Raw genomic sequence first — 16,317 nt, 5'->3', positions numbered from 1 at the left:
CAAAGACCTTTATCTTGTTAGGAAGGTTTAGCTTCCATAGCACTTTCCATAAACGTTTGGGTTCTGCTGCATTAGAAGATTCTGCTTGTCTGACATCCTTCTCCAAAATTCTAAAAACTTTGTAAGCACTCTTCACACTATACTCACCACTCTTCTCTGGTTCCCCTATTAACTTATCTTGATTATCACCTAAACCGATTAAGATTCTGAAAATCTCTTCTGCAACAGTTGTTGGAAACAGCTGGTTTACCTTCTCAACATCCCAACATCGAGTATGCTTATCAATAAGGTATTCAACCTTTTGATTAACATCTAGCTCTACCTCATGAACACTATGTATCAGTTCTTTATGGTTAGGGACCCAGTAATTAGTCCAGAGGCCTATCTCACTACCTTTCCCCACCCTCCATCTGCAGCCCATCTTCAAGCTTTTCTTGGCTTCCCATATACCCCTCCATGCATACGAGGGGATATAGCCCAATTTTGCATTCAGAGACTCTATATTGGGGAAATATTTAGTTTTGTAGATTTTATGCAATAGAGTGAACTCCTCATTCATGATCCTCTAGCCTTGTTTTGCAATAAGGGCCACATTAAAGAGCTTAAGGTCTTTAAAGTCCATGCCTCCATCTGTCTTAGAATCACATATTTTCCTCCAACTTATCCAATGTATTTTGTTCTCCTCATTCCTCTGTCCTCACCAGAACTTAGCCATCATTCTTTCTAAATCCTTAGAAAAGCCATCTGGTAAAAGAATTTAAATCTTTAGTAGTTGAAAATTATTAAGAAATTGTGATTTAAGAATTTTATTTCTAGTAAAGTCCATATAATTAAGGGGGTGAATATTTCTGGTGATCATGATTTAGCACAAGTCAATTAAGATCTTGAGAAATGAATCTTTGTGATATATTTTCTGCCTCTAATTTCCTTTCTCGTGAAGAGCCAAATCAGCTCCTGTGTTCCTGCAAATTGGTATAGCTGGGGTTTATTTATTCAAAGAATAATGTTACTCATCATCCTAATTCACATCATCCTCTCATCGGCTCATGATGTGGCATATGATTGCAGACTATTTATTATTTTTCACTTATGAACCTATTATCTAATGCCACATTATGAGATGATAAAAGAACGATGAGAAAATTGATGATAAATAAATTTTTTCTTATTCAAAACAGGTCGTATGGTAAAATTGCGAGTTGGACCAGCATAAATAAGAATATTGAAGTTATTTATAATTGGAAAATTATAACTTTACAACTATTTTACTATTATTTTACAGCTTTATGAAATGGAAAGTAGTTTCGTAATATTAAAATTCAGTTTTAGTAGAGTGGTGTGATTTCATTAGTTGTTTGAAAATGAGTTGTTTAATAGCTGTAGAAGAGTTGTAGGTACGTATATCATTACTCTTTATAATTATGGAAGTAGATGAGGTAGCTTGATCTTAACCATCATTTTTTAGAGTATATATCGAGTACAAAATTCTACAAAAGACTTGTGGATCTCAACTTTCGGAAGCTTGATGCAAGAGGGTTAAGGTTTTTGGACGCTGCTAGCATGCCACCCAGGTTTGACCTCTGGGTGTGCCCTCTAGTGTATTTTATAACACTTTTTTTTTTCTACATTTTTAAAACATCTTTAAATATTTTTTTAAAATACATCATTATACTAATAGTCACTTAGGCTTTAATCATTAAATAAAAAGAAAATTGAAAAAAATATTAAATACATGAGTGGTCAGAATGAGGGCCCTCAAAATGAGGGGCAAATCCACGGGGCATACTATCATTTTTCTGAGGTTTTATCATCTTATCTTTTGCTCTTTTGGTTTCCAATTTTATGATAATCACGAAGATCTTCTATTTTAATTGATTTTTTCTTTCCTTCAAATTTAAAACCTTTTGTCTAGTTTTTGTTAGAGATCTCATGGAAATCTGACATAGCATATCATGTGGTAAAAAAATGAAAAAACTTAAAAAGTATTTAAAAAAAATATTTCTACTCAACAACTCTACACCACACACATGTTGAGGAGAAAAAATAAAAATCAATAAAAAATAAAGATCCACATTAACCGGTGTGTGATGTGGTACTGTTGAGTATAAAAGCTAAAAAAGCATTTAAACGAAAAAAAGAACAGAAAAACGACAGGTGGCTACTGCCATCCTTCGGTTGCCCCAGATGGCTACCCGGGTTGGCCAATCTAATATATATGTTAATAAGAGAGGCTAGAAACGAGATGTGGTGTCACAGGAGGACTTACATCCTCTAAATTTCTAATGGTCGGACGACACGTTTAGTTTTAGAAAAGGTTAGAATAGAACCTGCCTCAGCTAATCTCATACAATTCTCTCTTTCTCCCCTCTCTCTCCTCCAGCCAACGTCTCTTTCTCTTTCCTAAGGCCGACATCTGCAGCAAGTTAACTGGCTGAGGGCCTTAATAGTTAGGGTGGGTCTACACCCACCGCTGGGGGATCCCACTAATGCTCCCGCTAGGCATTTCAAGTTTCTTTTTTTTATATCATTTTTTAATACTTTAAATATTTAAAAAAAATTATAATATTATTAAACAATACTTTCTTAATTACTAAGCAAAATAAAAATAAAAAAATAAGAACGGTAGCTTCCAGTGAGATCCTAACTTTTTTCTAATAGCTATTGGACGTGAATCTCTCTACCCTATATGTCTGACCACAACTATACGTCTTCTCAATATTTTGATGGGCCTTTCTAAGTCCATCCTATGGTGGGCCTTTACTATATCGTAGCGTTAGTAATTGCGCCCAACAGTTTGGAAGATTTCATTGGAGCAATAGTATATGTAGGTAGTGTTAATAGGGAATGCTTTACAGCAAATAGAGCGCGGTACTATGCTACCGTTCAGACTACTCCGTTCATTTTTATCGTTAGGTCAAAATGTCTTTTTTATTATTTTTTAATTTTTTAATTCCCATTTTTTTATTATTTTAAAACAGATTTAAAAAATATAAAAAAAAATATCAATATATTAATAGTCTTTTTTTAACTATTAAATAAAAAAATTAAAATATATGAAATGGTAAAATGAAAAGACAAAGGAAAATTTTTCTAGTTCAGAATCATAATATATGAGCACCGTGCAAGAAATGGGTATTTGCACGCACTCCGAGATGATGCGGACTATACCACGAGTTTTTTTTCTTTTTAAATTTTGTGTCAACCTATTTTTATAAATTACCTACTTTCATTATTTACTGATGTGACAAGGATTTTTGCTTGTCTTTGAGACGAAAAGAAACGTCGGAATAAGCAGTATTTGCAGCTGACTTCCTAGATGTTGGACAAATTTTTTTTTAGGCGCTGAATATGGGCCGGAGGCTGGTTCACCAAAAATCAAATAAACTTTTGCGATAGTTTTAGTCATTGTAAAATTTCATTGTTAACGCTTAAAAATAATGCTACAAATTGAAATGAGAGAAAAAATCATTTCTGACCCACTAAGATTATTCAAACTTCAATCAGTTCTGTGGGAAGCCCCTGGTAGTAGACTGATGCGGCTATATAGTATCTGCACGTGTGTCCATAGCGGCGAGCAATAAATAAATACAAGGAAAATAAAGAGACGGAGACACGTGATTTGGTGTAATGTCTATGTCTAGGGGTGTTTGAGAAGGGGAAAATCCACTATAATATGATTGTTTTACAATCTCTTATAGTCTCTCATCTTCACTGTACAATAGAAATATGAGCTTTATTTTCTAGTGGAGATCTCGTCGCTAACGTCCCTATTGTAAGGTTGAAGAAGCTAAAGAAGTTGGAGTCTATTTTTAACGTCCCATCCTTTATTCTTTACGTTACATTTCCACTTTTTTTCCCTGACACCTTTCTCCTTCTCAGCCTTTTATCTCTTCCTTCATTCTTTCTTCTCTTCCTTCATTCTTTCTTTCATCCCTCCTGGAGAGACCCTCCCCCTTAGGCTGGGCCTAGAACCCATTATAGACCTGAGATATTTTATCTCTTCTAGTTGCCCACAATTCTTAATGTTAATTCGATGGGGGAGTTGTCTGCACTTCAGTAGTGGAGGGCGTTGCAAGGCCAAGGAACTTGTGGGTCAAGCATTCAAGAAGTTGTCTTTTGGCCAAGGAACATGCATCTATTGGTGTTTTTAAAGTTGTTCTTCTTCCTTTTTTCCATCAGGACATTCAAGAAGCAAGCGTACATTTTGAGCTTGGATATGGTCAAGATGCCGCCTGTGATGCTCATGCAAGGCGGGAAGCTCGAATGCATGTTCGTGACGAGATGCAGTAGCGAGGAGCATGTGGTCAAGAAGTAGGTCGTTGAAGAGGTGCTCGCTTGCCAGTGGGTGGCCGAGCAAGATCTCACACGGCCGTGAGAGATCTTAGGTCGAGATGGTGCTCCGTGTGTGCGGTGAGGTGCACGGTGGGAAGTTTCCCTGCTTGCTCAACAGATGGGCTAGCTAGGCTGTGGGGCATCCTGCTGGTGATAGAGATCGCTGGTGGTCCTGGTGGAGGGCGGCATTGCCCGCCAACTAGTGGTGGCTGCGTTGGAGGTCCTCGTTGGGTGCATTCTGAGCACTTCTATTGCCCGCAGCTTTGACTATGTGCACCCGTGCACGTGTTGCATGGGCGCTGCCTCTGTTTAGAGGGGTGGAGACCATCCTGGTAGGGATAAAGGATGCCGGCTATTTTGATGGTGGTCGTCGGTGGTTCTTCCAGGCTCATGGTGGACTACCGTAAGTGTCTTGGGTGCTCGGCGACATGCACCCGTTAGGCGTGCCGTGTTCGGTCCCCGATGGTAGGGGCGAGACGGTCAGAGACAGAAACTTTCAGCAGCTCACGTGGTGGCTGCCAGTAGGTTCATTGAGCTCACTGCGAGCTACCACAAGCCTCCTATCGCGCTGCAGGGTGCACCAGCACTGTCCATGCCACTATGCATGCCATGCACAATTGGGATGTGATGCTCATGCAGGCACTGCGCACTTAAGTGCATAGTATTTTCTCACTATATATGTGCATGTAGCTAGCATATTTTTGTGCACAGTATTTATACTTTGCACTTAAATACACAGTGTACTTAAAAGTATATGGAGCAATGGGCGCTTACTTACAGCTCAAGTGGTCAGGGAGTTAGGGTTCCCTGCCCTATTGTAACACCTCGTATTTTAGTATATTTTTACTGAATGAATTATTTTTATGTAATTAAAATTTATTCTCTTATTTTAAATTGGTTGGATTTTTAGTGAGTTTATTTCTACGATTTTTATTTGGTGAAAATTATTTTTATGTGCTTTCTTAATATTTATTTATTGTTATGCATTTAAATTGCTTTTAATATTTAAATTAATTACCGTGGGATTTAATTATTTCAATTTGACTTTACCATTACGTTTAAATTATTTTATTTAACTTGTGGTTTTAAAATCGTTTCCGTTGGATCATTTTTGTGACCCAAGTTATGAGGATTGGACCTCATTTCTTTTCCCTCTATTTTTTCTTTTCCTTTTCTTTTTTCTTTTCTTCTTTTCTTTTTTTTCTTTTTCTTTTTCTTCTCCCTGGCTTTCTCCCCCGTGCGCACGTTTCTCTCTCCTTTTCTCTCTCCCCGCGTCCGTTTCTCCCCCACTAGCTGCGCCGCCGTCCGCCGGCGGTGGTCGACACCGCCCAGCCCATTAGATTCCCCAGCCGCCGGCCGTCCTACCCCACCAATATCACCGCCGTTCGTGCCGCCGTTAGCCTCCACGAAGCCCACGAAACCCACAACGCCGCGGCACACTTTCCGCCATTGCGCCGCCGTCGCACCGCCATTGGCCACCATCTTCCTACCACTTCATCCCCGGCCTCTTGGCAACCCATTGGACCCAACCCCACCTCCGATCCGTCACCGGTGAAGCCCCACCAAGTCCATCTCCGATTTGCACCGACCTCCCTAGGCCCTACCCTATCAATCTTGGGTCTTCGTTTGTCCTCGTTGAAAAGTTGGTATTTGTGACCCACGGCCACAGTGTATTTTACACTGTGGTGTTGCTCAAACGTCGCCTTTTTCAACTTCGTGATCCTCGAAAAATTATTATATTGCACTGTAAGTATTTCTCCAAAGAACTTTCGTAATTTAAATGTATTTTTGCACTAACCCATTTCACTGTGTTTTTGGCATGCCGGACTGAGTCCGAGGAGTTCGGGGGTCGGATGGATTTGTGATTGGAGTTGTTTGGTTGATTTGGTTGCATTGGATATTGGTTGTTGATGGGTTGGTTGGATTTGTTGGTATTGTTCATTGATGGATGTTAGATATTGTGTTGGTACATGTGCATTTCATTATTTCATGCATGATCATGTTTGTAAAAGAAAACTGGGTTTTCGTGTATTGCATTCATGTTCATGTGATTTGAAAAGCTATGATTTTATGTGATAATATTTTTTGTGCGTGTGTATCACGACCCCAAGCCGAGATGGGGTATTAACTCGGTGGAGCTCCTCTGGTTACTCGGGAGCGGAATATACTGAGTAACGTCCCCTGGATTGTCGCCGGGCGACAATGGGATCGGACGAGATGGTCTCGTGCCGACTCCGTGGTCCTTCTGCTGGCGGGGACTAGAGGATGTCTGGCCACGTACGCGCTGGGCGCGGAACTGGGCATCGCTCGTTGCGTAGTGTGAGTGCTTGGCCATGTACGCGCTGGGCGCGGAACTGAGCACCGCTGCGAAGCCAGGACGTGCGGATGGTCCATAGCGGAGACCATGGTGCATATGGAAATAATGCATGGTGCATTTGGGATTAATGCACTATTTTCTGGGAAAATAGTGCGAGTTGATTTTTGGGTAAATCATTTTCTGGGAAAATGTTTTACAGATAATTTGGACCAAAATGGGATTTTGGTGTGTGTTGGAAATTTATCATTTTCGGGGAAAATGATGTTTTGTGAAAAAATGCATGTTTTCATGTGCATGCATGTTAGTTGCATTTAATGCATTTTATATTACGTTGTTGTTTGGGTTATACTTACCTGCGAGACCATTTTGTGGTATCGCAGATTTTGATGCTGATGAGGAGGAGGAGGGCGAGCCTGAGGAGACGGCTCCGCCTGAGGAGTGATCTGGGATCACTCGTTTGTACATTTAAAACTATTGTAAATTATTTTATGGATGACTGTATAACTGCTATTTAAATCTTTACTGATGTTTGATTGTAATTAAATTCTGGTACTTAGTTGACTATCCGCTGCGTTATTTTATTTGAACACTGTTGCATGTACACACACTGGCACTTCGTTGGGATGTGTGACCTTGTTGTCACCATCCTGGCGTCTCGATCCCTGTGTATTTTTATAGGGGAGATTGGGGGCGCCACATACATTGCCTGCATGGAAAGCACTTATGTGCAGAGAACTTAACCACCTGGGCGAGGAAAGGTTTGCTCACCCATTCTTTTTTTCAAATAAAAGTAGAAAGGCTAAGAATACTTATCTGAGAAACTTTTATTTGCTCCATCAGAGATTATTTAGCATGTCAGAAAATCGTCATTCTCCCACTTTCGATGTAGAAAGTATCTCGTATCCTACAGATGACGTCAATTGTTAACACCTAAAAACAGCGCAATAGGCCGGAAGGGAAGAAAGAGTCATTTCCGTCACGCTAAGACTATTCGAGTTTTAATCAATGTTGTCGGGAGCCCCTAGTGTAGCTGTACGGTGTCAGCGCATGGTCTGTGGTGGTGAACAATAAGTAAATATAGGGAAGATAAAGAGACGGGGACACACAGATTTACGTAGTTTAGTGTAATGTCTGCGTTCACGGAGATTTGGAGATGGAAAAATCCACTATAGTATAATTGTTTTACAATCTCTCATGGCATCTATCCTCATTGTACAATGGAGATCCAAACTCTATTTACTAGTGGAGATCTCGTTGCTAGAGTCCCTGTCGGCTATCGTGAGGTTGAAGAAGTAGATGAAGTTGAAATCTATTTTTTTTAAAAGTCATATGGAAACCCCATTTATCCTTTGCTCTTCGCTTGCTTTATGTCCCATCATTTATTCTTTATGTCACATCTCCACTTTTTTTCGTGACACATTTCTCTTTTACAACCTTTTATACATTCCTTTCTTCTCTCTTTCTTCTCTCCCTCCTGAAGAGACCCTCCCCTTGGGCTCCTAGAAGCCATCATGGGCTTGGGATATTTAAACTACTCCAATCATATTTGTTGTAGTGAATCTATGGTTAATTAAAAGGGCCGAACTATTAGAATTTGAGATATTAAAGCTTTCTTATATGGTTTAGCACTTTCGATATATATAGCTCATATTGGATAATGCTTTTTAAAGGTGTTGGTTTTAAGAATCCTAGCCCCTAAGATTTCTCTTCCTTTATGAAGTATTCCTCAGCCATGAAGAGAGAAATACATAAAATTTGGTTGTGAGTCTTTTGAAAAATGACACTTTGATGTTGTGTATTTTTTTTTTAAGAAAATCTATTTGAAATCGTGAATTGTGCAATCGCCGCGTAATCACTTTGAAAAAAATGAATAAAACATGTGACTCACATGAAAAAAAAATTAATTTTTTAATAGTAGACCCTACTTTTTTTCAAAACGAATACACGGCGTTTATGCACTTCACGGTTGTATATAGAATTACTCTTTTTTTTTTATATTAAAACAGAGCACATTTCATTCATTAATAGAGGATATTACAAAGTTGACTTGAAAACAAGTCAGTTACAATCGTTAATAACTTCACAGCACACCTCTATGACTGACATAGTTTAGTCCAGATGACAGATCTCTAAAGACCTAAAGTTTAAAAGATAGCACAACTCTGTCCACGACAGAGATAACAGAACTCAATAACACAACCCCTACTCCGACTAAGCGGAGTAGGGAGCGCCAAACCCCACCAAAACATCGGCTAAGCAAGGGGGACTTTCCCATCGGACTAAGGTCTAAGGGTACGATGTTTTTTATTTTTTATTATGTAAAAACATAAGAAAACACTAGAAAAACATAAGAAAACACTACAAAAAACATAAGAAAACACTGCAAAAGAAGAAACAGAACACAAAGAGGCTACAGTGGCAGGTGCAAGCTCTGTGAGGAAAGCTGATGGTCAATCTTGGAAGTCCCGGAGTCATAGATCCCAGAAATGCCGAGCGTTGCGTCGGCAAAAGGCTCCTTGGTGGCGCGTGGGAACCATGAGCCAACACCTCCGAAAACTTCAACCCACATGTGTGGGCTACGCGCCACTCTGTTTGGTGTCTCGTTCGGTGGTCTTGAAGATCGGTGGCTGGACAACACCAAGAAAGGGCACGTGTTAGCTATTGGTTGTCGGATGGACTTAGATCAGCTATTCTCCCTTACTTGGACTAAAAAATACAGAACAGAAACCAAACACCACATGAGAAGAAAAATCCGACAGAGGAGAATGAGAGGTGGGAGGGAGCCGAAGCTCTAACCCCCTCTAGCCAGAGGGTGTTGTTGAGAAAAGTTTAGAGAGAAATGAGAGAGTAGTGTATTGAGAGAACAGAATAGTTGCCAAGTTTATTGCAATTTTTACAACTCCAAATCCCACACTACAGGGAATTATCATGCGCTTAGGATACACACACCACACATGAAACAAGAGCAAGTTCAAGACTTAGGCAATGATCTAGTTCAAGATAACTATGAGTTTATTGATGAGGAATATTACTATGTTCAAATATATATTATAAGAAAACTGTTTATTTGTGATTAGTTATTTCTTGCTAAAATTTTGACAGTCTATATATTCTTATTACAAATAGTTATTCTTGTCGCAATTAACTTGTCATAAATGCTCTTTTTTTTTTTGTAGTGATATATATATTACCATTTATTAAATACTCATTATAATTAATATATAAATCTATAAGCTAGCTTGTCAAATTTACTTCTAATCTTAATGCATAAATATATTAAACTTAATTTAAAACATACGTCCTTGTAAATATAAATAATCCAATTAATAAATTTTTGTGCCGACATGAATTGCTAATAGTAATAATTGGCTTGAGCCAGCAAAGATAGTCGAGTTATTAATTTAAATAACTATAGATTATTAAGCTCAATCCAAGGCTCTGTTGATCATAAAGTCAAAAGAAAAAGAAATAATTGTGACTGATCAAAACTGACAAATTTCGAGAGAAAAAAAAAAAATACTAGCGGCACCGACTGTATGAAATTCAAGAAATCAACACGTACTCAGATATTGTACGTACAAACCTCAGAAGTACTATTGATCACATGGATGGATGAAAAGAACATATAAAATTAACCATTTTTTCACTTTTTCATAGGGACGTTATAATATATTTAATTAAACTATTATTAATGTTGTGTGTGTATATAAACATATGTATATAAATATATATATATATATATATATTATACACATATTTTTATTGTTTCCCACGTTGCGATCCTACATTTGCTCTCTTGGGTTTCCTCTTCCTGTGACAATCTCCTTGTATCGACTCAGAGGAAACTTACATAGGAAAGCAAATTAATCAAAAGGGCGGACTTTTGGAAGCTAGTGTGGGCTGCTTACATTTATGAATTGGGAAAATATATGAATAAATTATATAAAAATAAATTTATAAATTGATATGGTTTTATGTGATACTTCATATTGTAGAGTTACATTTATTATAAAGTAAATCTAACGAATTAATTTTATAAAGTCATATCAATTTGTAATTTTACTTTATGTAATTTTTTTGTATCTGTAATAATTCTATTCTTGAAAACATATCTATCTTATAGTTCTAATAAATAGTTTGTAAGTGTTCTAATTAAATCTTAAGAAGTCGTTACTCTTAATCAAGCTGATTAAAAAAATGAGTACCCGGACTTAAAATTGATCTATTCTTTAAAGTTCATTTATGATTTATGAATATCCTTTGCGTCGTCTTCTTCCTACAATTCCAATAAAAAAAGAATACCTCTAATTAGTTAATTAATATATAAATATGTATATGTATATATATATAGAGAGAGAGAGAGAGAGAGAGAGAGAGAGAGAGAGTAGTGATTAGTTGAATTCCCCGCGTACAGCTCAAGGCCAGTAAGCGTAAAAGCTCCATCCCTCTCGAAAGTGACGGAGGGCGGTGGGTGGGTGCGTGCATGCTTGTGGGTGGGAACAAAGAAAGAGGAGTAATATATATATATATATATATATATATATATATATATATATATATTATATATAGGAAAATTTTATATATCATATTATTATTTTATTAAATATGATGTGATATATTTATCACTATTAAATGATCATTTATTATATATTTCTTTATTATCTATTGATAATGAATATGCTACATATTATATATTATAATCAAAATAAGATGAGAGTATAGTGTACAATATTACTCTTATATATATTATATACACATAAGTTACGTACTTTCCATTATTTCATCTCATTGAATACTCCATACCGGCCAGTTGGCAACATCAAACCCTAGATACATGCACGCCTTTTTAATTTCACTTCCAAGTCTTAACGAAAATTAAAGAATGCTATCACAAGAGCAATAACTTCAATTTGTTAACCCCACTCTCCTTTGTCCAAAAGCACAGCCTCATCTCCAATGGATCCACCACTTCTCCCACCCCTCCCTACCACCACCAACAATGCCACCACTCTACAAGTCAACTATCCCGACTCCACCGGCTCCTCACCCCGCTCACGGAATGCTGAAACAAGCTGGATCGACGAGCCTCTCCCTCCTGTCCCGGGGGCCAAACTCCGCCTAATGTGCAGCTATGGTGGCCACATCATTCCTCGCCCCCATGACAAATCCCTCTGCTATGTTGGTGGTGAGACTCGTATTGTCGTTGTCGACCGTAACTCCTCTCTTTTAGACCTCTGCACACGTCTCTCTTGCACCCTCATCGATGGCCGCCCCTTCACCCTCAAGTACCAGCTTCCCAATGAAGACCTTGATTCCCTCATATCTGTCACCACTGATGAAGATCTCGACAACATGATCGAAGAGTATGATCGTACAAACTCAGTCTCTTCCTTGAAACCTACTTCGCGTCTACGTTTGTTCCTCTTCTTCTCCAAGCCTGAGACTGTCGCCTCCATGGGCTCGCTCCTCGATGATGCCAAGTCTGAGACGTGGTTCGTTGATGCGCTTAACAATGCTGGGTTGCTTCCTAGGGGGTTGTCTGATTCAGCTACCAGGGGAATGGAATGCATGTTAAGTCTCGATAGGGTTCGAGGTAGCGATTCTTGCCCTGATTTGGAAGCTCGGGCAGCTGACAGTTTGGGTGATAACAAGCAAGTGAAGAATATCGTTCATGATGTGCATTCCATGCCTGACTCAAATATGGCAGAGAATACTTCTTCGTATGGTTCATCTTCTTCGTCACCTTCAATGTCAAACTTGCCACCTATTCGTGTTCGAGTCGAGGACAATGGGGCTAGAGTGCTGCAGGAGCAGAAGGTTGGGATGGAGGAACAATTTGCACAGATGAGTTTTGCAACAAGTGGGATGAAGCAAGACGATGCTTCTGGTCTTTCTTCTCATGTTGTTCCTCCACCTGCTACAGATATGGCTTCAACTAATCCTATGGTTGTTTCTAATGAGATAGTGAATCAAGTTTTCTCTGACGACGAACGATCGGATCAGAGGGTACCAGCCGTCGGGTTTCGAAAGCCTCCATTGCCGCTGCAACCTATGCATATGAAGGCAGGTGGAGGCTATAGTTTGCCTTCCCCGGATTCGATAGCTAGGTATTGCCCATTTCTATTAACACTACTTTCTCTTCATTGGGATGGTTAATTTCTCTTATTGCCCTATGTTTCAATGATAGAGCAATCAGATTGTGCTTAAATATTCATGCTCATTTTCCAGTTCATTTTATTTCTTGACATATATGCATGTTCGAAAGATCAGTTCACAAGCAAACATTTTAATGTGTTAATTTAATTATTTGAAGTAAATCTCGAAATAATGATAAATTTTTGATATGGCTGTTTTGATTGTTATAACTATATGCAGCGATGGTAGCATTGCATCCGCAAGCTCCACATCGAAACATATGTACTATCAAGACCAAGGTCATGTTGCTACAAGAGACAGCAGAGCTCCTAATAGCCCAAGTACAAATAGTGACATTCCTGATTCATGTTCTCGAGCCCAACTGCAGCAAGTTCAGGATCCTGGCTACACGTTGCCTCCCCAATTGGATCAGCAGCAGCAGCAACAACAACAACAACAACAGATTTTTCATGCCAGCACACATTACATTCCACACCCTGCCACAGGTCAGCAAGTTCCAATGTCAGCTTACTACCCAGTGTATGCTCCATCTCAGCAGCAACTTCTTCATGCAAATGAGCAGCAACATGCTGTGTATGTTATGCCAACTGCTGCTCAGGCCCAACAGTACAATACGTCTATGCATTCTGCCATAGCTGACTCTACAATGGTTACTGCATATGCAGCTTATAAGGATGCAATCCCACCCATTTATCCCACGAAGACGGCTACCTCTGCAACGCCTGATCAAATGGTTGGGAGTGTTTATAGAACAACCTTGACTTCAACTCCACAATTGGTTCAAGTCCCATCTAACCAGTTTCAGCAACAATACGTGGGGTATTCCCAGATGCAACATCCATCTCAGTCCATAGCTATTGCTTCATCAAATAATGCTAATTATGGTTTTGAATACACCAATTCGCCTAATGACCAAGTGTACTACACTCATCAAGCTGCTCCATTGCCTACTCAATACCAAACTATGACTGCAGCAGCAGCTATAACATTATCAGATGCTTCAAAACAACTGCCTACAGACCCTCTGTAACAAAGTAGAACCTCATGACAACCCCTTGAATTCGACTAGGCAAATGATAGAAAACCATAGCAATCTTGCAGGTAGAGCTCAGGAAAACTTGGAGAGAGACTCTACTTACAATACTGCTGCATAAAAGAAAGAAAGAAAGGTGATCCTAAGTGATGGAGTTTAAAGTTTTAATTTCGAAGGCGATGGATTTTGAGTTGGAATTTGTTTTGTTTCTTTAGTGTGGGGACTTTGTGCTGCTTATATTTGGGACAGAGGAACAGATAATAAGGCAATACTGTGTCATCCCTTTGCCATGCATACGTTCTGATGGGAAATACTGTGGTAAAAACAAAGGCAATTACCATGATTTTTGTACTTTCAAGCTTGTATGCAGCACTATCATTAATAATGTTTAGTTTATATAATAAGGCAAGGGCCAGGTTTTACTTGCCAATAATTAATCTGTTTAAAACTTTGTAAATTGGACACAGAAAATACTTTAACTACAAAATGATTATACAAAAATAAACCTACAAACTGATATACTTTAATATGATACGTCAGATTATAAAATTATTTTTATTATAAAATAAATCTAATAGATTACATAAAGTCACATAATTAGTTCGTGAGTTTATTTTGTATAATCTTTTTATATTTGTGGTAGTTCTCTATTGACACTAAATACATCCTTGACATAAAACTAAGTCTAATATGTCAGCTTACACACACACAAAAAAAAAAAAAAAAAAAAAAAAGGGTCTCACAATATAAAAAGTCTCACAAGTGGTACTGTACACGTTACACCCGACTTGTAAATAACATAATTTTCTAATTGATGCTCAGAGGTTAATCCCGCTGCAAAAGATCATATGGGTTATATTTATAGCAAGAAAATTTTCAATTTGACACTGAACTTTCACGGTTCGTTCTTAGTTCTGATAGATTACAAGCTTCGTTTGGAACTATAAGTCATCTTAATTCATCTTAATTCATCATTATAATTTTTTTAAATCTTAATATAAAATATAATAAACAATTTAACTTTCTCAAATTCTAAAATAATAATAATATTAAAAAATAATACTCTAACAATATTTTATTATCTTAACTCAACTTAACTCAATTTACTTCAACATCCAAACATAACCTGAATTTTCAATTTTACCACTGCATGGCCTCGAAACAAGCGCTGCACGTGGTGTAAGTCTGGCAATGCACATGTACATTATTAATTTTTGTCAGTTGGTGTTGAAATCTTGAAGCATTCATGTGATGTTTAATTCCCTGATGGAAAATAAAATTACAACCCCATGAATTGATAGTACTGCTCAGCTAGCTGTAGATGATCATTACGCAAAAATTTGTATAATCTCATGAATTTACGTTGGTTCACGTGGTTTTAGAGATTATAAAATTATTTTTATTATAAAATAATTCTGATAAATTACATAAAATAATATTAGTTTGCAGTGAAATTATTTTTATGTAAATTTTTTTTATAGTTATAGCACTTCTCATTTACTATATAAAGTATAAACATGATCTAGATATGAGAAACACATTATTTTTAAATGAAGGCAATGAAGGGATATATATGGAAATATTTTAACTGGAATTAATCTAGTACCCTCGCAAGCATACATATATATATATATATATATATATATATTTCTTTCCTTCTCTAGCCACCATCTCTCTCTCTCTCATTTCCTGCAGATTCTTATTCTCTTTGGGCGTTGTAGAAAGCAAAATTTGTCACTTTCTATCAATGCCGCACAAATGATCATCAGCTTCCCTGCCCTCTCTGATCCATCTCGATCGTCATGCCAACTCTACCAGTGTATATATGAGCCTTGCATGCCGTCACATCATGTGTACATGATTTATGGTAGATTGTACTAACTAGAGTGTGCATTCCGATCGGATCTTTTTTGGGTCCATTTAGAACCAGAAAATCCGGACGAATCTGCCCATATCAGATGATTATGAAATGATCCAGACAAAACACGTAGGCCTTCGAGTTTGGCCTATAAAAGAAACTACTTAAATCAAGCAAAAATTCATGCAAGTTGATTGATAGGCACAAATCTTGGTTGTAACAGCTATAAAGTCACGAGTCATTGACTTTGTAACAACTAGAAGATTATAGCCTTAATTCTAGCCTTCTTTCTTAGAATAGACTCTGTAGAAGATTATAGCCTTAATTCTAGCCTTCTTTCTTAGAATAGACTCTGTAAATCTGTATTTATTCCTCTATAAATCATTGTATAGGTGTGTGAAAATTTTTGATATTGAAGCAATAAGATTTCTGAGCCAATATTCAAATTTTAAATTTCATCACCAGCCAAGGATACTAAATGGCTTATTGACTCAACAACATCTTACAATATCACTGGAGATTGGGTTAATTTATCAGTTCATTCTAAATATGATAGCACAGATAAAGTTGTTATTGGTGACTACTCAGGTTTACATATCTCACACATTGGTTCATTGATTC

General features: G+C 37.7%; 1 protein-coding gene across 1 annotated transcript; it reads left to right on the top strand.

Moving 5' to 3' along the window:
* The first annotated feature begins 11,553 nt into the window (after positions 1-11,553).
* LOC121242644 lies at positions 11,554-14,050 on the top strand. The gene is made up of 2 exons (XM_041140555.1): positions 11,554-12,756; positions 13,025-14,050. Exons 1-2 carry the CDS (start codon positions 11,606-11,608, stop codon positions 13,833-13,835), a joined length of 1,962 nt encoding a protein of 653 aa, XP_040996489.1. The 5' UTR covers positions 11,554-11,605; the 3' UTR covers positions 13,836-14,050.
* Positions 14,051-16,317: the final 2,267 nt, after the last annotated feature.

This window comes from Juglans microcarpa x Juglans regia, chromosome 8D (genome assembly GCF_004785595.1).
Source record: "Juglans microcarpa x Juglans regia isolate MS1-56 chromosome 8D, Jm3101_v1.0, whole genome shotgun sequence".
Taxonomy (NCBI): Eukaryota; Viridiplantae; Streptophyta; class Magnoliopsida; order Fagales; family Juglandaceae; genus Juglans; species Juglans microcarpa x Juglans regia.
Note: the sequence above shows the minus strand (reverse complement) of the source record. Positions and strands in the feature narration are given on the sequence as shown.

Excerpts from the sequence above, each read along its gene's own strand:
- LOC121242644 (XM_041140555.1), top strand. The coding sequence starts at position 11,606 with ATGGATCCACCACTTCTCCCACCCCTCCCTACCACCACCAACAATGCC. Across the intron at positions 12,757-13,024 it reads TCCCCGGATTCGATAGCTAG|CGATGGTAGCATTGCATCCG; the intron begins GTATTGCCCATT and ends AACTATATGCAG.